General features: G+C 50.7%; 5 protein-coding genes across 5 annotated transcripts; 4 read left to right on the top strand and 1 right to left on the bottom strand.

The window, feature by feature from the left end:
- Positions 1-1,322: 1,322 nt before the first annotated feature.
- On the bottom strand, positions 1,323-1,658 carry Triagg1_3945 (uncharacterized protein; the record flags this gene model as incomplete). The annotated part of the gene is made up of 2 exons (XM_062898293.1): positions 1,323-1,511; positions 1,578-1,658. 2 exons carry the CDS (start codon positions 1,656-1,658, stop codon positions 1,323-1,325), a joined length of 270 nt encoding a protein of 89 aa, XP_062756965.1.
- A 2,080-nt stretch (positions 1,659-3,738) lies between these two features.
- Positions 3,739-4,941, top strand: Triagg1_3946 (uncharacterized protein; the record flags this gene model as incomplete). Its single annotated transcript, XM_062898294.1, has 2 exons — positions 3,739-3,747; positions 3,856-4,941. The coding sequence occupies 2 exons, from the start codon at positions 3,739-3,741 to the stop codon at positions 4,939-4,941; spliced, it is 1,095 nt and encodes a 364-aa protein (XP_062756966.1).
- Positions 4,942-12,557: 7,616 nt separating this feature from the next.
- On the top strand, positions 12,558-14,585 carry Triagg1_3947 (uncharacterized protein; the record flags this gene model as incomplete). The annotated part of the gene is made up of 4 exons (XM_062898295.1): positions 12,558-12,917; positions 12,980-13,565; positions 13,632-14,471; positions 14,524-14,585. 4 exons carry the CDS (start codon positions 12,558-12,560, stop codon positions 14,583-14,585), a joined length of 1,848 nt encoding a protein of 615 aa, XP_062756967.1.
- Positions 14,586-16,411: 1,826 nt separating this feature from the next.
- On the top strand, positions 16,412-17,731 carry Triagg1_3948 (uncharacterized protein; the record flags this gene model as incomplete). Its single annotated transcript, XM_062898296.1, has 2 exons — positions 16,412-16,640; positions 16,713-17,731. The coding sequence occupies 2 exons, from the start codon at positions 16,412-16,414 to the stop codon at positions 17,729-17,731; spliced, it is 1,248 nt and encodes a 415-aa protein (XP_062756968.1).
- A 1,407-nt stretch (positions 17,732-19,138) lies between these two features.
- Triagg1_3949 (uncharacterized protein) lies at positions 19,139-20,810 on the top strand (the record flags this gene model as incomplete). The annotated part of the gene is made up of 2 exons (XM_062898298.1): positions 19,139-19,653; positions 19,733-20,810. The coding sequence occupies 2 exons, from the start codon at positions 19,139-19,141 to the stop codon at positions 20,808-20,810; spliced, it is 1,593 nt and encodes a 530-aa protein (XP_062756969.1).
- Positions 20,811-22,065: the final 1,255 nt, after the last annotated feature.

Raw genomic sequence — 22,065 nt, forward strand, 5'->3', positions numbered from 1 at the left:
AAATGGGGAATAAAAGATGCATGACAAAAATCTGAACTCAAGGTAATTTTAGATTCGGACGATTGTATGCAGAACAAATAAAAATGTAAATATTCTCAATCTATCGACTCTGGTCGCCATTACATGCCATCATCACTACCAGCTGCATTTTCGGACGAGCTTCATCCTATGTATCTCACATGCCTGTAAATTCTAGAAAATCAAGTCCCATTATATATAATATACGCTCACCATTGTTTCACATCTACGGCTGCATCCACATTCCTTTTCTTTCCTATTCGCGATTCCATCAACAAAGGTACCCCTTGACCAATCACCTCGTGAGTCGGTAGGGCCGAACAATACGAATATACTCATTGAGTAGTGACAAGTCGGAATATTCTAATCAAATGTAATCTATACCGTCGAGTGTTTTTTATTGCTTTTCTTCTTCTTTTGGGCTGATAGGTATCTATAGTGTGAGGTTGCAACACCTCCAAGTCAGGTGGCGAGGATAAAACGTCCTACCCGGAACCGGGAAAAGAGACGAGATGATAGATCAGGCAAAGGGACCGAAAGAGGGAGCTACTATATTCTCTAGTCTCCTAATACATAGTAATACTAGATAATGACAGACTGAACTGATGATCCATCCAAGGTAGACATTCGTTGTATCGTGATGCTTGTTCCTCCACGCTGACATGGTGTGGCAGCATGCAGACATGGAAGCTTGGCTACCTAGGTATACAAGATCCGACTACCACGAAATAATCTCACGAGAATGAATCAAAAACACCAAATGCACGTAACGAGAGAACCATACATCATGCCCTTTTTTTTCTCCTTTTTTCTTCTTCTCATGCTAGAGTAGCCTAAGATAATCTTGCCAAACGTCAGCCGCCCAACAAGCTGTTTTCGTCCACCATTCAATTGCGTCACCTTCCATCTCCAAACTTCATCGAGCAGCGTCAAACCAAAACAGACAAAAAAAAATAAACGAAAACAACTGTTGTACATGACTCACACGACAGACTCTTTGCCATTCAGCAAGAAGAAACAGAGCTAGGGGTGGTGCAAGCCATCCTTCAACCCTGCTTCATTTGCCGTCGTGCGTCCAGAGCCCACACAGTTGTCCAAACCATACCCAGATTCCATGCCCCACGACAGGTTTGGATTTCCTCTGCAGGAAAGATAACAAAAAAATCAAGAAAAAAAGCGTCCAATTCCAGGTGTCCCAGGCCATCCCCAGCAATCGCCCCGCGAACCGAAACAAGAGGTATTCAAAGCATTAACATAGAGCGAGAGCAATTCGTGCGCGGGATGAGAGAGGCAGGTTGAGCTTCTTAGGCCTCCAAAGCCTTGGCCTTCTTCTTCTGCTCGACCTTGAGGAGGAGGGCACGGTTGATGTGAGGAAGGACACCACCAAAGGCGATGGTGGCACGGATGAGGGTATCGAGCTCTTCGTCACCTCGGATAGCCAACTGGAGATGGCGAGGGGTGATGCGCTTCACCTTGAGGTCCTTGGCGGCGTTCTGCGTGGCGGTTAGTGTCAAACTGAGGCATGACGGCCAAAAACACGAGCAAAGGGGACAACTTACGCCTGCCAGCTCCAACACTTCGGCAGTCAGGTATTCAAGGACGGCCGTGACGTAGACTGCGGCCTTGGCACCGACTCGCATCTTGTTTTGGGTGTTTTGCTTGAGGAAACGCTTCACACGACCGCAAGGGAACTATATGCGCCGAGAAAAACAACGGAATTAGCGACGGTCCATCGTTTGGTTCAAGTTCCAGCAGCCACAGGGAAATGGCGGGACAGAGATCTCGTCGGATTATGCGACCGCTGAGCAAAATAAAAAAAAATCTCCCCCTCCCTGCGCCCGGCTACGCGACTAGGCATCCGGGCAACAAATAACATGGCAACGAGATCCCGCACGGTAACACGATTGCGCGGCCTGAATCTCGCGGAATCCATCGCCCACGCAACTCTGCGGTCCCATGCCAAATCGTCGAAGCGGCGGCGGCGAGCAAACGACCAACGCGTCCGGCTGAAAACTCGTCGAGGGCCATCGCGGGGAGGTTGGAAGCTAAAGCGGGACTCGCAGGATGTGCAGGTGGGTGTGCATGCGCGCAAATCGTTTGGGCATCAAGCAGGGCGAGGGAATCGGGCGAGGGCCGGCGAAAGCGAAAAGCAAGCTCCCGCCCGTGTCGAACAGTCAAAAACTCACCTGAAGACCAGCTCGGGCAGAGTGGCTCTGTTGCTTCTTAGATCCCTCGGCGCTCGTCTTACCGCCGGAGCTCTTCCCTCCAGATGACTTGCCCTTGCCTCCGGCCATTGCGTCTGGCGTATCGATACGGGGTGATGATGGTTGCAAATGCGTCGAGATGGAATGCGAGTGTCTGCACTGGCGAGCGGCGAGAGCAGAGGCTGATGCGCGTGGTGAGGCGGTGATGAAGTCGACAAGTGGGATGTTTGGTTCAAGTCGGAGTTGGTGTGGTGGCAGAAATTTAGCAAATCGACGCAAGCGGGCGGTCCAGTTGCTGGCATGTTTAGGTTTTTTTTTTTCGCTGCAAGGAACAGCCTTCTGGTGCCTGTTGGCCTCGCTGTATTGCGTCGCGCCCGTCCGAGTCTCAGCGCAACGAGCTCCCCCAACCTCCCCCCAACAGCCCCTCAATCGCAGTGCGAAGGGCGCTAGAAAGCTTCCAGGTTGCTTGCTTAGTGAGACGATGGACGATTGCAGCCGCCCGCTTCCGACACGAGCCGGAGTATATCCGAAAGGCTGGCCGCCAGTGGCGCATCGCAGGCGGCTGGAGATGGTGGCAGGCAGAGAAGCGCTGGCCATCAGTCAAAGGGGCTCCAAGGCAGCAGGCACCCTAAAAAAGATGCTGCAGGATGACGGCCGACATGTCCCCAAGAGGCCAATCTCGGTGAGTCATCGTGGAGGCATCTCCAGAGCACAGAAAGCCCTGCTGGTGACGACTCAGGGCACAAGGATATACTGACCAAGGCGCTCAACTGCCAACGGGGCAGCGGCGCCAATGCCGTGGGCTACCCCATAGTGTTGCGGGGGATGAAAAGTTGAAAGAGAAGAATCACGGCAAGTCATTCATCTGACCCATCTAGGCTTGTGAGAGTTGCCAGCTTGACACGGCATCGCTGTGCCTTGGTGAGTCTGGAGTTCATTTGTCTGCATGAATAAGGCGTTTCTCAACTCAGAGGCTAGAGTTGGCATTGTCCCGCTGTGGCTGCTGGGGTGTGGCGCATGCCCATGGCTAAGACCCGGCTATTTGCCAAGTCTTGAATTATGTCAGCATTGCATTCCCGGGTACTTACAGTATTTACTCCGTAGAATATCGGCGGGATGCCTAGCAAAGGGACCTTAGTAAAAAGTAAAAACGTCATTGCCTACAGAAGCATCGACACAGCTCTGCTTGGAAGGGACAGGGCTTGTTTGCGGGAGCTGCAGCATACAAGATGGTCCGCGGCTATCCGCTCTCATACTATAAAGCTCCGTGTTTGGTTTAGCTTGCCTCAACCAGATGTCACTCCAAGCACAGCGCACGGACCATGAGTTAGCACCAAACGCCACGAACTGTACTTGTGACTTTGTACCCTCTCTGCATCATCGGGACAGCCTCATCAGCAATCTATCCCGATAAGCACTTACGCAGTGCTGAGCCTGTGTTCAAGTTTGTCTCTTCTGAGCAGGTCTTCACGTTATTTGAAGTATCAGCCGTACAGGAATTTGCAAGCCCAATAACATGGCCAGCGTAAGTTTATTCATCCTCTCCCAAATCCTCGTCTTTGTCCTGTCACATGTTCACCATCCCTCTCTGCGCATATCATATTGCTAATGCGCAAGGCTACCATTGCCACAGCATGGCGTGACTCGCACCGTCCGGACTCGCACCGAAGAACAGCGGCTGCAAGACCTCGAAAAGATCAAGAAATACCGCCATCTCGAGACCCAGATACGCACACAAGTCGCTTCGGGAACCTACAGCCTAGATCTCTTCGAGCTTACCACCAAGCTCCTTCGTCAGAACCCCGAATACTACACCATATGGAACATTCGGCGCCGTTGCTTGATATCATGTCTATTATCCGGGACAGAAGGCCAGACCGCATCAGAAGCTCAAGATGGCACATCGGGTACCAAAGACCAGGACTCGGACAACCAAGTGCTGCAGTCTGAAATCGCCTTCACCATGCCGCTACTACTGGAATTTCCCAAGTGCTACTGGATCTGGAACTTTCGGCAATGGCTTCTGGCACAAGCCATCCAAAGATTACCTCTCCCGGTAGCAAGAAAGATTTGGGAGACAGAACTCGGCCTGGTGTCCAAGATGCTGAATAAGGACCAGCGCAACTATCATGCCTGGGGCTACAGGAGGCTTGTGGTGGCTCAGCTGGAGAGCCCCGAACTTGACGGCAAGAGCATGGCCGAGGGCGAGTTTGCGTACACAACCAAGATGATCCGACAGAGCTTATCCAACTTTTCTGCGTGGCACAACCGTAGTCAGCTCATTCCAAAAGTCTTGGAGCAGCGAGGCGCCGATGACAAGGCCCGAGCAACTTTCCTCGGCGAGGAACTAGATCTTGTGCGGGATGCTCTCAACGTCGGTCCCGAAGATCAAAGTTTATGGTACTATCACCAGTTCCTCGTGTCCCAAATCGTGGGAGATGGAAATAAGCGGAGCATCACACCGGCTTTGACCGTCGGCGAGAAGATTGCCTACCTGAAGCACGAAATTGATGAGATTAAAGACTTGTTAGAGGATTACGACGACATCAAATGGATTTACGAAGCTCTCTCAGAATACACCGTAGCATTAGAGCGATTACAGCGCACTGACAGCAATAGCGCCGAGGCTGGCGACTTGCAGGTCTGGCTCTCGAAGCTACGGACCCTGGATCCGATGCGCACGGGCCGATGGAATGATGTTGAACAACTAGCAACATGATGGAAGTCATGATTTAAACGATTACTCTGTTTGTTCTAGTTCCGTCTATATATTCAGGCATACTACAGAGGCATAGTTAACGGGCACTGTCTTTACCAAGAGGGCAACTGCACGCAGCCCGGCACCCTAGGGGTCATGATTAATACATCTAGACTTAACCCAGCCTTTGACTATAGGTTTGGCGGCAGCGGCACAAATGGGACATGGGATGGTTCTACACATATGACCTGTCAAATGATGGACACCGTAGAAACAAGCAAACCGGGACTTTGGACCATGTCAAACTGTCACCCATCAAACCCGGTTGGGGAAACGTCAGTTGGATTGGCGAACAACAGCTTCTGGAACATGTATCAAACATTTAATGAAGATCGGCGGTTAGCGTAGAATACATTTGATTCAACCCTGGTTACACGTTGTTGAACTCGTACACTGTATGTCGGTATTTTGTCATAGGGCAGTTTGCCAGTATCAAGATATTGAATGACCACCAGCTCCCTCTTCTGCAGATCGCTCTTCTTGGAGATGGCATTTTATTAATGAAGTCAGGGTCATAAGACCCCGCACCACAATCTAATTTGCAAAGTTGGTCAAACGACTCTATTCTCCATCGAAAATGCTACTGTATATGCACGAGGAGACTCGTGATGGTGTTTTGCAGAGGGCGAAATCCCGTAACAGAACGACAATGGCTAATGCAAAACGCCAGCTGAGCTACCCGAACAGACTATCTAATCGGAGAGAGTTGTCACATTTTGAGAGGATCTACGGAACCTTGGCAGCAACCACAATCTGACCCTCGTTGTCAGTGCAATCCTTGTTCGGGTTGTTATTTGGATCGCCCGTAAACTACACGTCGTTTTCGAAAGTTTGCTACCGTAACATTGTCAGCTCCATATGGTAAGATTGAAGATGCGAGTGCATACGATACGAGTACCTGTAAGCAGCTCCGCGTGATGGCATTGCGTTTGGAGGTGGACCGCCGAGCAGAGGTGTCGTTGTGACAACCCGATGTCAATGGTTGATACCGGAAAGAGGCAGCTTATTTCATCGGGATACTTTACTGTTACTTTGGTATCATTGAGCTGTTGTCTATTCGACATGTTGAGCTATAGTTGCCTCTCAGAGTGTACATGGCCTTTAAGACTTGATGTCCTTTGGCAACTGATCGCTTATTCAATCTCAAGAGTAGAAAATTACAAACCATGTCCACCATGAGAATAAATTTAGCATACCATGTACAAACTAAATCTACGGGCAGATAGAGAGCAAATACAGTGTAGACCCAGCCATATGTCGACTCCACACCGCAACACACGAGCATATACCAGCAAAGCACTCTGCATAACAGCACAGAGCACCAATCAAGACGTGTCGTGTTCGCAAATAGAATTAACCAACGGCCACGCCGTTCAGATAAGGGTCAACCTCGTCTTGCACATAACCCATACGGACTCCAGGAGAACTGGCCCGCCAAGTGGATTCTCTGACTGCAGAAAGCATGCATGTATGGAGTTCCATACACGTACTCGGCCGGTACACACCGCCGTTCTCGCTTAACAACAGCTGGCTTGCTACGAGCGTTTGTATATGCATCTAGACAGCTTGGAGAGGGCCCGAATATGGGAAAACGCCTATTGTTATGTGCCTCTCTCGCTGCGGTCTAGGGGGGGATGGGCGCAGAGAGCGTATTGGGCCAATCCCCACAGGACGATGAGGCTGGTGTCGGAGGGACCGACTCCTGGGGTTTAGGAGACGCTGGATGTCGTGTGTCTTATTGGTGATTTCAATAGATGTGTTGGAATGGCGGAATCGGTATGCTAAGCTGTCAGATTGGGTAAGGCATACACGGCGTTGAAGCTTGAGGGGGCTCGTTCGTTGAGTACATGGGGAGTGCATGTCATAATCCTGCTTGTTCCTATTTTAAGTTTTTATATCAGGTTTTGATTGATTCTTCAGTGATAATGTAGATAGGACAGAAGTTGAACATTCTCCTCTTATCCAATTCCTTCGTGTGGTTTGTAAAGTGAGCTTAGCCCACATCTACCCTACAATACGTAACAACCGTTAGGGGACGTCTGTCATTCTATAACACACAAACCTACATGTATGATTGACTGTATAAGCATGTAGACGGAAGAGATGTCATCAACTTTGGCTAGAATAGAGAGGCGGTGCTCTTTGGAGAAGTGTGGCTAGCGTCAGGACTTTGGGTATAAGTGATGTGTCGCATTTTGATATCCAGCATTCCACGGACGTCTATAGATGCATCATGTAACTTGTAAAGATACATGGCAACAGAGCCAATAGACGCTTGACCAGTCTATACGATGTGAAAGCAAATCAACGGCAGCAGCCGCTTACATAGCACAGGTTCGACTATTCGCCATCGCCCCAACACCAAAGCAACTAAACTCACACGAGTGCATACCCTCCGCCCGTCTGTGCTCCCCCAAGAAAGCAGTAGCGGACAAAGGATGGAGGCACCTCTCTCCGTAGGTACTCACCGTCATGAGCCGGGCCAACCAGCCACCACAATATGCAGGCTGCTGCAGGTACTTACGTGCATGATCGAGCGTGCACGAGAGGGGGAGCCCAAAGCTGACCAATGTCCGGCAAGCAAAGAGCGCGCAAGTGTGGGTATGAGCGTCTGCAGTGTGTTTGGCCACTGTTGCACCAAGGAACTGGCAGTTTGAGAGCCTGCATCGTGATGGTGCTGGGGAAAAAGAGCTCGTGGCAAGGGGCACTGAGAATCCGCCTCGTGCTCTGTGGGATACTTGTGTAGTGCCTATTACGGAGCAAAAACAGACCAACAGACATCCCACGTTGTTCGAGTTCATTTTCATCTGACTGCGCGTCTCTGGTACCGGCAACGTCGAGTCTTCAGCGGCTGCAGAGATTTCGTCTGTCTCAGACAAATGGCCCCTTTGTAAGATGGCACCACGTCATGGCAACGCTCCCGTCCTTGCATACAGCAGAGCAGATCAGATCAGACCAGACCAGACCAAAGCAAAGCAAAGCAAAGCAAAGTAAATCATCACTTCGCCATCCGGAGCCGGTAGCTGTTGACAATCTTAAAATTCAAGAGGAGGGAATCAGCATATCAAAACTGCAAACAAACTTGCAGGGTCTGGAATCCGGAGTCTGGAGCACACAGAATATGTAGTAGTAGTAACTAGCACCAAAATACAAAGTCCGTCATATCAATGTCAGGGGACCTTGGATCCGCCCAATAATACATGTAGGCGGTGCTTTTCGGGATGCCGATTTTCTTAGTCAACCCGGGCAGATGGATTCGGAAAACGAGATTGGCCCCGGAAATTCAGGAAGATCAAGGAGGGCCGACTTGGCCACTGAGGCGCAGAAAGGGGCTGAATTCAATATTCGTTTGTGGTCAGGCCAAAAAGAAAGAAGGAAAGAAAAAAAGAAGCAAGGAAAAACTGTATTATGGGCGGTGTATACAGTGCGGGCTGGCAATATATCTGATAGATGCATTTCCCCCCAGTTAAAGTTTCGCGGAGGCGTTGGACACAGTTTCTCTCTCGCACTGGCGGGCGGCGCAGATCTGTGGCTTTTGGAACGGCTCAGCTGGCCTACCTAGCAGTTCTCGTGGGCTGAAAAGAGACGCAGAAGCTACCCTCGTGACTCTCCGTGTGAGGGCTTCCCTCTACTCGTACTTGAGCAGGTCTTGCGGCTGGTGATGGTGGCTGTCGCCTGACTTGAGCGACAAGCAACGACAAGTGCCCAGATCCCTGCCGATTCGGCCAGCTACCATTCCGATTCGCTGCGGAACCCTGATCGTGGGTGGGCACATCAGAGATCCATATTTTATTAATTTTCGGGGCCATGCTGTCAGAATTACAGTAGCTGTGGGCGAAAAATAGAGAGAGAGAAGAGGTTGAAGCACGGTTGAGAAGGAAAAATAAGGGGTAAATTGGTGGACGGTTTGGAAATGAGAGAGAGAGAGAGAGAAAGAGAAAGAGAGAACACTTCACGACCCCCATATTGACAAGGCCCTTTTCCCAGCCCTTTGTCGGCGGAAGACCAGGCTGTAAATTATCCGACGCAGGGCCTCTACAGTAGCAGTGGACAGCGAGAAACCGCCGCGTCGGTGATTCTGTCGAGGCGAATCTAACAATCTCAAACCCCATCGTTGATGTGGGATAAGAAACCGAAACCCGGGATCTAGTGAGCGCCACGCCGTTCCCGTTGCTCACACTAGAAACGACCCAGGGCTGTCGTTCCATTGTTGCCACAAGGAGACTAAAAGAAAAAGAAAAAGTTGCCCGCGCACACAATTTCAGAAAAAAAGAAATATTGAGCATCTTTGTGTGACGGGTTCGGGATGACGATTGGGCGAAGAATATCGCCTCCCCTCTCCACCGGCCCGGAGGAGGCTGCAAGCAAAGCTGAAATGCATGCACTCTGACTAGCAAAGTCGCAGATGTAACTGTAAATGCAAATGCAAATGCCAACGCAAATGCTACCGGCCGGACCGCCTTGCACCGCACCCTTTAGCTTAACCCAAATAAAGAAAGCAAAAAGCACTGCTTTCGTGCTGCCTCGTAATACGAGCGTCTTTGTCAGAAACGCTGTGCGAGTGCTTGTAGGGGTCGTTTCTTTCCCAACTGCCGTTTACTGCTCATTCCCCCCTTTAGTGCCGGGTGAGTCTTATTACACTCATCCATCGTGTTTCAGGGCGCAGAGGCAGAGGCAGACCATACCAGATGCCGCTAGATCGAGCGTGTGTGCCTAGATGTTCTGAAATTTGATGGCTATAGCGTGGCGTAAATCGTTTGCACGGGTTGCATTCCAAGAGCTTCGCAGCAGAAGTAAAGGAGAGTAGAGGGTAGTGAGGGTGAGAGGAGAGAGAGAGAGAGAGAAAGAAACAGCCTTGACGCAAGGGCCTGACACCACGAGGGTACTACTGCGAGTATTATGCGGGAGAAGAGACAGAAGCCAGACAATAGCCATCGTCCAATCTCTTTTTGGTGTTTCGTGTGCATGTGGCGTGCAGCCGAGTTTCTCCCTGCCTCGAGAGATATTTTGGTCATGGCCAGTGTAAAGATGGTGTTTTGTTGACTCAGCCTGGCTCCCCAAACCTGGGCAACCCTTGCGCCTGCATATGGGCTAAGCAAGGAGGCGATATTTGCCCGTGTCTTTGATATCCTGCGCGAGGACTCGTACGTACATGAGCTCGGTGCTACCAATGGATGGGTTCGTGCTTGTTGCATGCGGCTCGATAGAGTCAACCGTGAAAGCAAGGGCGGGTCAACTGATGCAGAAGCCGTGGATACAAATACGAGCAGCAAATAGATGGGATGAACTCGCGTCCTCGGGGGTGGTTTTGAAATGACAGAATAACAAAATAACAAACAAACAAACAATAGGCAGGCAAAATCCTCCGTTCAATAGTAGATACCATTCGAGAATGGGCACACACGCCCAGAGTCGGCCTCTAATAGCCAATCCGCAATCTACGACAAATAAAACATCCATGACGACAACAACTGGCTCCTGCAAGGCTCCGGTGGCCGACAAACCCTGGATGCCTGGCTATCTGCAGCCAATTTGCACCGCCCGCTGCTGAGAAGAAAGTTGAAGGTGTCCATGTGTGTCCCGTCCAGCCCATCACCAAAGGCTCACAGTACTGCACACGGTATACTTTGTAAAGCCCCCCCATGACCATGACACAGTGCCCTCTTGTTCCATTTGGGCTTCTCCTCGCCTTCCATAAAGACTCCGTGTCAAATATCGGCCACGCGATGCTATGTATGCGATGGGAGGGCCTTGGGGATTCGGTTCAATTTCGCAGCAGTTACCAGGCGCGGAAAATAGGGGCGGGCTTCGGTTTTCTAGAACGTCGATGCATGGAGTCAGGGGGCGGAAATCAAAAGAGCCAAAATGAGATTGATGGGAATCGGAAGCGAAAACAGAGTGTTGGGTCTGGGTACCTACAGGTAAGGTAGGTACTTGCTCTACCCCGCTGTTTTGCTGCGCTGGACGAGGTAGATTCGTTAGGGCGATATGGCCCGCAAAGCCGATAAAGCTTGGGGGAGAAGCCCCGTAATGTTAGCAGCAACTCTACTAAGGGTTCAGCCATGGTGAGCTGGGCAGAGACACGGGAAGCGGCAACGGGAACTCTGTGGCGGCGGCGGATGAACAGACAGCTTAAAGTAGTAGAGTGATGAATGAAACAAGATGCATTGAAGTTTCAAGAGATGCTGCAAAGAGAGAAGAAAAAGAGGTGTTGGACAGCATTGATCCTGTCCCATCCATACCAGAAGGAGCCTGTCCTGTCCTGCCTGAAGCTTGTCACGCCTCAAACGTTGCAATGCAAGAGACCGACTCAGCAGCGACCAACCTTGCCTAGTACAGTACCGTACCTAGGTACCGTAGGTAATCAATCATCAAGTCGCAGTCTGGTAGCATCGATACTACTGCATCTGCTCAGGTGGCGGCGTATCAAGGAGGCCGCAGGGCAATGCATCAAAATGCAAGGTACCTTCACATGAGCCTTGCACTGTACTGTGAATGCCAATACCTCGAATAGGGGCCTGCGCACTGTCATTGGCCGTAATCTGTCATATATGCACCAAAGCAGTGCTACCTGGCGCTTGGTGGCCGCCCCTATCACCCAGCTGGTACCCCGGCCCTCTGGCACCTCTACAGCGGTGGGGCGGCAGCCTCCCCCCTAGTAGGTTATTACTAGGTATGCTCTGCCGTGGAATTTTTCTTCCCTTAGCCTGGCTCTTCAACCCGACTCTCCCTCTTCGCCAACCGGAGGTCGTACTTTGGTCGTACAGCTTCTGCTTCTGCTTCTGCTTCTGCTCTGCTTCTGCTTCTTCCTCATCGTCGCTCCTCTCTCTCTCCTCTCCGTGGCCATCTCTCCTGTCCCGTTCGCTTCCGCCCTAAGGAGCCATCAAGAGCAGCTTTGCCTGGACATCTGTCGACGCGGGTACGCTCCGAAACTACAAGGCACAGAGCTCGGCTTTTTGCATTTGACCCTCGCGCATCTTGTCGGCTTCATCGTCTGTCAAGATCCGACCCTACATCTACATCAACACGCTCCCGGCTTCTCAGTCACGCTTTTTTGGAAACAAACCGCCCCGAGGACTCGGCCCCGGTCGTCTGCTAGATTGCCCTAAACCACACGCACTCGGACGCGGCGCTGTTATAGGAAGAGGGAAGAGAAGAAGAAAAAGACAGAGAAAAAGCTAGCGCTTAACCAAGGATCGTGGATTCCACAATCCCCCTCCCATCATAGATCTCGCTCCCTATCCCGTATTGCAGGAAGCTAGCTAGCTAGCCTCGCTCCACGTTCTGCACGACTGCTCTCTTGCTGGGTTGGCCTGGGCTTTTCCTCCAACACACGTTACGACCGTCACGACTGAACGAACCGACCAAGTGCATCATCTATGTTGCCTTTTAACCGTCCGTCTCTATCGCGTTCTTGAGTATATCTTCCTGGTGCGGCTTTGGAACATCGTCATCCTCGTCGATTACGTGTTCCTTCTCCACCCGTTTTATTGCGCACTTCAATTCGTATCATTACATCTTCTGGAAGGATTTTCGCGTCGCAATAGCGGCCACCATCCCCTGCGGCATCTTGCGACATGGCTCAGCAGCCTCACGACATGACTTACCTTGATTACGGCACAGCGACCAACCGGTCCCCCAGCTCTTCGAGACAAAACTACTCCAACTTTGCTTCTGGCCTCACCATGCCTCGACAGACCCAACGGCCCTTCGATGCGCCTCTACCCTCGTCCGGCCTTTATTCCACCGACAGACTGGCCAGCAGCTATGGCAGCCGAGGCATGGACACTATTGGCGGCGCCGGCGGTATGCCTGGGTACATGATGGACAACAACCAGTCATGGGGCTACAACGGTTCGGGCGCGGCGACTGTTGGCGGTGCCGTGCATGGCCCGGGAAGGCAGCGAAGCGTCAATCGGCGAGCTGCTTTGCCAACTGTATGTTCATTTTCAACCGCCCCCGAGAAACAAAGACAAATGTGCTGACTAAAAAGATGCAGAATTGGACCGAACATGGCGGGATGGGAATGCCTAACCTTCAGTCGTACTCAAACGGCCTCGGCGGCGCATCCATGAACAACGGCGGCCTTCGTGTTGATAACCCTGGATCTCACCCGTCCCCCAACAGCCTCCAGTCTGTCGGCAACGATGCTGATCAGCTCATCCCCACCGCCATCGTCATCAAGAACATCCCTTTTGCCGTCCGCAAAGAGACGCTTGCTTCCATCATGCTGGACATGCATCTTCCCCAGCCCTATGCTTTCAACTACCATTTTGATAATGGCGTTTTCCGAGGACTCGCCTTCGCCAACTTCCAGTCCGCCGAGGATACTCGCGTTGTTATCGAGGCGATGAACGGAATGGATGTTCATGGCCGCAAGCTGCGAGTCGAGTACAAGAAGATGCTCCCCGAGGCTGAGCGGGAGCGTATCGAACGGGAAAAGAGGGAGCGCCGAGGGCAGCTCGAGGAGCAGCACCGCGCCCCTCTGCTGCACAACCAGAGCTCACTTCAATCTCTGGGTGGCATGCCCCAGTCCCAGCCTCGCACCGCCAGCGTCGCTCCCCCCGCTCCTACTTCTCTTCTCGGTAGGTCTCGAGTCATTTGAAGGAATCGTGCTTCTGTTCGTGACATGCTAACGAGTTTATCTCTAGGTGATATCGATATGAATGACCCCCAGACCCTTGAATTCTACACAGAACTCGCCATGTTCCGAAGAGACGATTCGCGAGAGATTTTGGTCTTCCCTCCTGGAATTGCCCCTGAGCATCGCCGATCCATTCACATCCTCGCCCACCACATGGGACTTGAGCACCAGTCTATCGGCGAGGCTGATTCACGACAGCTTACGGTGCTGAAGAGACAGCAGCCCTCGCCCACGGCCAACATCCACACGCCTCCTGCCAGCAGCCTCGATGTCCACAAGCGCGGTCTGAGCCGAGCTGCCACGTTCGACTTTGCGGCCGACAGGGAGTCTCGCGCAGCTAGCAGCAACTATGGCCATCTCGTTGGTCGACACGGTCCCACGCTAGAGCTTCCCGGAAGCCCAGACGGAAGTGGAATTCCCAACAACCTCCGCGCTGCCAAGAGCTTTGCCGATCTCCGCTCGTTTACCCCCAGCCCGTCTCAGGCTTCATCGAGCTATCTTGCTCCCGGCAGCGGCCTGAGCGGCATTGCCCCTACCTCCACGGCTCGATTTGGCGACTACCTCAGCAACGGCAGCCAGTCCCAGAGCGGCAACCCCAGCACTCCCGGTGCAAAGAATGACAACGGCCTTGTTAGCGGTCTCAGCGGACTGAGTCTGTCCCCCTTTGAAGCGAGCTCCATGCAATCCCAGGCGCGCAGCACCCCTGGCGCTATTGGCAGCCAGCGGCCCAGCGCAAACGGAAACGGAACCAAGGGTGCCCCCGAGAGGCAGCCTCGCGGCCCTGAGTGGGAGACGTCCAACGGCTTTGGTCGTACTCGAGCAAATGGACACATGCAGCGCGGCAGTGGTATGTTGATTGAGTCCAACTAGTTTCTTTCATAAACTAACGCGAGGGTTAGATTCTTCGGACAATGGAGCTCGTGTTGGCACCAGCTCTACTAATGCTTCGAGATACCACTAAGCCAATTTGATAGGCGTTGACCGGCTCTCCCCTGTGTTATGCCTGTGGCTCACTGGGAGAGCTGGTGGACTGCCTTTTTGGAGGGGTCAGACCAGGCTTTCTGCGCCGCATCCCTCGCCTTGCTCTCAACCCATTGCTTTTTACGATTTGTAATATTGATTTTCATCAGGACGACGGAGGGGTTTTGGTCTCTGGTAAACCGCCCCGGGCGATGTACCACATTGGCGATGTCCATTTTCCCCTCAAAGTCAGTGGAAAGCCCGAGCTCCACCAGGGCCAACTCTCCGTCGCTCCGTAGCTGGTTCTTTTGATGATGATGATGCCACCCCCGATGAGAATGTGGAAAACAGGATCAGGATACAAAAAAAAAGTTTTGTTTCGACAAATGGGCAACCGTTACGAAAACGTCACGACTCGTTTCCGAGCGCGAAGCCTGGAATATCCCCCCCCTTCAAGCGTACTCCTTCAACCAGATCTACGACCGATTCTTGACGATTATGACATTTATTTTCACGACTTTTACGTCTAGACAGCTGCAGCGAATCCACCTCGTCGTGCTTCGCATCACATAAGCACTGAGTGGAGTGGCTTCGGCGACGATGACGAGCAGTACCTATACCCCAACCAAAGGAAAAAAAACCGTTTTTTAATACCCACATGTCTGACGTCCAGATACGACCGTGACGACGACGAATTGAGACAACCCAGCTTTCTTGTACATGCATTGGAGGCCGGGGCGAGAGAGTAGAGATGTGTTTGTTGGAAATGATTTGTGTTGGTTTGATAACATTTTTTGTTGGGAAGATTGGAGAGAGAGAGAGAAAGAGAAATGGGAAGAAAAAAAAGATTTAACCCTTGTTTGGAGCATTGTTGGGAGAGTGTCTGACTGGGGCAAGTCCTTGTTTGCGCCGATTAATACGTCTTGTCTCTCTGTTTCCGAGGCAATTCCCTCTCACGTAAATGGAGAAGGACGGGTTTGTTGAGAGGATGTTTCTGGTTTTACCGCGGCGTTTTTACTGTGGCAGCATTGGGCTTGCTATATGTTTTCTGGACACTTTCCTTGCTTATGGAATGTGCATCTTCATCTTGTGATTTTTTATTTTCTCGAAGAACAAGGAGGGTGGTGATGGGAAACAAACTCGGTGCATCTTCAGTTGATGCCAGAAGACGGGCAAATTCATAAACTCATACAGGGCTACGGTTTAGCAGGATTCTGTGAAAGAAGGGAGAAAAAAAGAGAAGAAGAAACACGGCGAGTAATTATTCTTGTTCTTTGCCGTTGTTTTTTTCTTTTTCTTGGTTAAGTTTTTGTAAATCTTTTTTTTTCTTCGACCACTGTAGTTGTTGTATTAGTGCCATCAAGAGCTTTTTTATCATTTACTATTTTTATAAGGATTGAGATTTTTATGGTTTATATTTCTGCTGCTTTGCGTATTGTGTCGTGTGACTTGTCTGTTTGTTTTGTATTCTTTGTTAGTTGGGCGGAGATGCTTTGAATGGATTGAAGTGTTTTAAGCTTAGGTGCCAATTTAGCTGGCTCGGTTCCTGGCGAGATGGAGCCGCTAGAACTGTGGAGAGAAGATTCTACTTGATTGGTTTGGAGAGTTTCGATGGATGACGTACGTTTTGTTTTCCCCGTTGGAGTGTCATTGGCTGGTGGTTTTCTGGAGGCTGTAGTACAAGAAGGGGATTGTTTCCCGCATCCCGACGCGTGGCATCATAGATCCTAATTCTTTTCCTCTGAATAGACACTTGGAAGCCTTTTTTTTATTTTAACCGCGGTTGAACTATCACATCGACGAGTTTAACTAAATATAAGAGGGGTTATGACTGATATCCCCGCATTAGAAGGCAGAGAGGTTCAGACACAACACACGAGGCAGGACGAGACTGAAGACTGGGAAGTCGTCATGGCGCCGACGAACAAGCAGTGGGTGAGCAAGCTGGATGGAGTGGACAAGCTGGAGTTGGTGGAGGGCGAGATGCCGGTGCCAAAGGAGGGCGAAGTGCTGGTCAAGATTCATGCCGTGTGCCTGAATTACCGAGACCTGGAGGGTATGTTTCAAGGTTCCTTGGCTATATCTAGATTGGAAGCCCGGGAATTGATAATGATTCTGACTTATGCAGTATGCAACGGCGATTATAACCACCATCAGACGCCCACTGATTCTCCCGTCGGCGTCGTTCCCTGCTCTGACATGTGCGGCACCGTCGTGGAGAGCAAATCGCCGCTCCTCGCCGCCGGCACGCGCGTCATGTCCGTCTTTTTGCAGACTCACCTCGCTGGCGCCCTCAAGCAATCTGACATGGAATCTGGACTGGGCTGGCCTTTGCAGGGCGTGCTCGCAGAGTATCGGTGTTTCGATGCCAGGGCCCTGGTTAAAGCGCCCAAGTACATGACGGACGAGGAGGCGAGTTGCTTGCCGATTGCGAGTGTGACGGCGTGGATGGCACTGAATTGGATGAGACCTATTGGCAAATCTATCCAGGAATTGGAGCTTTATGGGAAAAGCGGTGATGAGAAGAAGGATGACGAGAAGGAGACTGTGCTGCTTCAGGGGACGGGCGGGGTGAGCATTGCTGGACTGCAGATTGCAAAGGCAGCCGGCCTCAAGACCATCATCACGTCTTATTCAGACGAGAAGCTCGAACAAGCGAAACAGCTCGGCGCAGACCACACGATTAATTACCGCACGTACTGGGAGTGGCAGGATGGCGTCATGGAAGCCACCGACGGAAAGGGCGCGGATTACATTCTCGAGGTGGGCGGGACGAAGACTCTGCGGAAGAGTTTTGCTAGCGTTGCGTTTGGAGGGACGATCAGCTGTATCGGCTATGTTTCCGGCAAAGAGGACGACACTGGAGGTGATGGCGGGGGGAATGGTGATGATACAGATAAAGCGTCGGGGTGGAACCGGTTGAACGTGAATGTGTTGGCGTTGAGGAAGAATGTGACGCTGAAGGGGTTGGTGAATGGCGGGAGGGATCGGTTTGAGGAGATGGTTGGGTTTTATGAGGACAAGGGGATACGGCCGGTTGTGTGTAAGGTGTTTGGGATGGGGGAGGCGAAGGAGGCGATGGAGTATGTTGAGGGGGGGAAGCACTTTGGGAAAGTTGTGATTCGGGTGGCGGAGGGGAAAGAGTAGGAGGAGGGAGTTGATTCGGTTGATGGAGGGAGATTAATAGGAAGAGGAAGTTGATTCGGTTGACGGAAGGTGTTTAGTTGGAAGGGAGGGTTGATTCGGTTGACGGAAGGTATTTAGTTGGAAGAGGAAGTTGATTCGGTTGACGGAAGAGGATCAGCAGGAGGAGGAAGTTGATTAGTGGACTGAACAACTCGGCTGAAGAGCTCCACAACTATGCATGAAACATTGGTCATGGCACCCTTAGAGATAGCCAAGATGTATGTGTTTTTGATCTTTTTGTACTCCCTCAACTATATCCATAAAGTATCCTCGATCCATCAAAACTCATCACTAAACAATCTCGTCAGTTATCACCCATGATTAGTCTCAGCAACGGCTCATCTCACCCGTCCTCACTGCGGGGTTTCCGTTTCTCTCACACAAGCTCGACGGTCCGGTCCTTAAGATAGCGCATCGCCCTTGTGCCGAATTAGACTTAGCAGCCGCCTGGCCGCAGATTTCCAGAGACTTGCTTAGACTCAACCAGGAATGGGCATCATCACATGCATCACCAGCTCTGTTTAGGCAACATAAACGGCTCGGAGGTTGCGACGAGTTGGCGGGAAAAACCCGCTCCCCCTCGGCAGAAGTCCACTGCTACTGTACTAAAGCAACACGGAATGCCGAGTTTTTTTACAAGGAGGCGGAGTTTGGCTCCGATCCCTGTTGACGTGACATTTCAGATCGTCAGGCAGCAGAGCTGAAAACAAGTTGGGATTAGATGGTACATGTAAGAATTTAAGAAGTCAAAGGCAAGCTTGTCTTGGACCCGCTGGCTTTCCGTGTTGGAGAATCCACCGTCTTCCCTGACAAGGTATGCAGTACGCGCGGTGAAACTTTGTTTTAGCCAACTATCCTGAATACATTGTTAATAGGATCGAGTTTCTTTGTGGACCCGTCTTTGATGTGAGGTTGCGTATACTGTATCTCAGCGTCCTACCAATCATGGCGAAACCCTCCTTTTCCAACGAAGCTATCATGAAGGACTCATTAGAGGTGCTCAGGCTGATGGGCTCGGAATCTCGTTATCGATGCCCACCATCTTATTCTCAGCCACTTTGAGATAGCACAACTCACTCTAACTCTGAGAAACCATGACTTTCTTGTCGACACACATCAAAAAGTCCGGTTCATGTCAGCAGCCGGCATAGTATCCTGTCATCCCGGCAACGCGGATCCGCCACTAGCAAGCATTCCATGCAGTGCCATAGAGTTATGCTGTATTAGGAGTGGTGACGAAGACGAGGAGACAGCTGAAGGGATTAGTTAAAAAATGTTGCCGTCTCTCGGACTAAAATCCAAGTTGCTCTTTAGCTCCATCTCTGCTAGTAGATGACTGTTTGCTCGATTAACCACATCTTCGTGGACATGGCAAACACGTTCATTATCCAGGCACTAATCGCTCTGGTGGGATTTCTTGTCTACCACCAAGTGTTTCGAAAACCCAAGAGGAATCTTCCCCCCGGGCCAAAAGGCCTCCCATTGATTGGCAATATATTTGATCTCCCTTCGAAAGAAACACCAAATCATGTACATTGGAAATCACTCAACGACAAGTATGGACCAGTTGCTTCCGTCACTGTCCTGGGACAGTCCATGATCTTCATTGCCGACAGAGAGGCCGCACAAGAGATTATGGAGAAGAAGTCCCAGGCGTCTTCTGGGCGCCCTGTTTTGCAGTTTGCCAACTACTGTGGCTTTGGGGACTTTATCTCCCTGCACCAGTTGGAAAAGCGGTTTACTTCTCAGCGGAAACTTATGCACAAGGCTATTGGGACCAAGGTCTTGGCGACCAAGTATGCGGACATACAGCAACGAGAAGCTGGACGGCTGCTGCTTCGAACACTACAGGATCCCCAGAAGATTGTTAAACACTTTGAAACGTGAGCAACGCAATATTGAGACTTTGAAGCAACCTACATGACATGCTAAGAGCTCGATTGGCTAATCCCATCTTGACAGTGAAGCCGGCGCAATCATCCTCAAAATCGTATACGGCTATACCATCAACCCTCATGGTCCCGACCCCTTGATTGGGCTGATTGACCGCATGATGGCCAACTTCTCCCGTGCTTCCGTTCCGTTTACACGACTCGTCGAGTTTATACCTGCCTTGAAATGGCTTCCCGATGGCTTCCCTGGCACGGGCTTCAAGGCGGAGGCTAATCAGTATGGCAAAGAAATCCGCGCCGTCATCAACGAACCTTACAAATTTGTTCGCAAACAAATGATTGATCATAATATTATGGGTTCATACGTTGCGAGGCTTGTTCAGGAGTGTATTGGTGATGCAGATGAGCCGAACGAAGCCGACGCCTATACTATTAAATGGTCTGCTGCTGCATTATACGGAGGCGGAGCAGATACCACTGTCTCGACTCTCATCGGCTTCATCCTAGCCATGACCATGTTCCCGGAAGCCCAACGCAAAGCCCAAGAGGAAATCGATAGAGTCACCGGTGGCACTCGTCTACCTGTGCTTGCTGACCTAGACCAAATGCCATATGTCGAAGCAATGGTATCCGAGGCCCTCCGCTGGTGCCCAATCCTACCAATGGGCGTCCCTCATGCCATGTCTGAGGATATGACATACAAAGGCTACGACTTACCCAAGGGAGCGTACATCTTCCCATCCATATGGAGCTTCACGCACGATCCTGCTGTCTACACCGATCCTGACGCGTTTGCCCCTGAACGCTTTCTCGCGCCGCGAAACGAGCCTAATCCGCGATGGGCAGTCTTTGGTTTTGGGAGGAGAGTTTGTCCCGGACGATATCTCGCTGACTCTTCTCTGTTTCTTAACTTGGCCTATCTTGTGGCTGTTTTCGACATCAGCAAGGCGATGGACGAGCAGGGCAACGTGATTGAGCCAAAGTTGGAATTTGAGGCGGGCATTATTGCGAAGCCGAAGTCGTTCCCTTTTCAGATTACCCCGAGAAGTGAGAGACATGCACAGCTAATAAGGGGTATTGAGAAGGAGCATCCGTGGGAGGAGAGTGATGCTCCTCTGCTTGGTGAATTGCCGCCTCCGTCGCATTGAGGGGAACGCAACTAGAATCATTCTTATGTTGATCGATACTCACTATTGCTTAGATGATAGGGAAAAAGAAAGGCGTGATGTACTGCTAGTTAAGGAAATAATGTGAAGAAATCGCGGTGAAGGTCGGATGCGACTATTATCATAAGATGAATGAAGAAAGAAGCAGGAATAACGAACAGCGTGGGCAGAGAGCAGGGGTACCGGCGGATTATAGTAGTAATATGCCTAGATACGGGAATTAAAATGGAAGAAACTGTGGCAGATTAGCCCTATAGGGCGGCATATCCGGGGTGGGAATTCGGATATCAGGGGTCTTTTTTCAATATTACTCCGATGAAAGAAAGAAACATACAGAGTCGATACTTCGGATATCCGGTATCCCTTTTCAATATAACTCCGATAGAAAAAGACAAGAGAGTATTACCCCATACTATGAGAAAATGTAATGTGGCTCTGAAGCCGAGTTGGTGAATTGGTGTGGTTATAGAGCGATTCTTAGGTGCCTAATAGATATATATATATTCATCTAGATCATTATAAAGTATATGCTATCAATAGGTTGTTTTAGACGTTGCTTTTATTCTTTGTATAGGTGTAGAGATATGTTGATTGTTTTGGTACCTCTGGCACCAGCCAGCGCCCCCTGAGTCTTTTCTACTATAGATACCTGTTGCTTTCAAACTCGCGATGTCAGCACAACGCACGATGCTTCTTGGCGAATAGATCACTATGATATGACTCCTTTTACTATTCGAGTCTTATTATTCGACAGTAAGCATACTGATGGATCGGTGTTCTGAAAGTCTATATATATCGTTGCCTATCCCAGAACTACCTTTTTCGACACTGGCAGATAAATCAAAAGCTCCTTTTCTAATTCAGTTTCCAATTATATTCATCATCTATACTCGCGTTATCGCAATTTTAATCCTTTTCAACCATGGCCTGCAAAACACTCGATGGCTTTCTTCCAGTCGGCGGATGCAATATTCTCAGTTCTAATCCCACCGCCATGGTCGCTGCCTTCAAAAAATGCTGCGGCCCTGCTCCTGTCGTCCAGTACTTTACCAATGATACTATTGGATGTGGTGCCTATTGCCCAATTGTTTCCAACGGCCCAAATCGCACTCAGGTAGCAGAGTGCCTTCGTGATGAAATGGGAATGAGTGTGTGTACCGGTGACGGGCCTGCTTCACCGAGCGCTCTTGCACGATTGAGCGCGATGGCCTCGGCGACTGTTTGCCCTGCTTGTGCT

Source organism: Trichoderma aggressivum (assembly GCF_033847375.1).
Source record: "Trichoderma aggressivum f. europaeum strain CBS 100526 chromosome Unknown scaffold_012, whole genome shotgun sequence".
NCBI classification, from domain to species: domain Eukaryota; kingdom Fungi; phylum Ascomycota; class Sordariomycetes; order Hypocreales; family Hypocreaceae; genus Trichoderma; species Trichoderma aggressivum.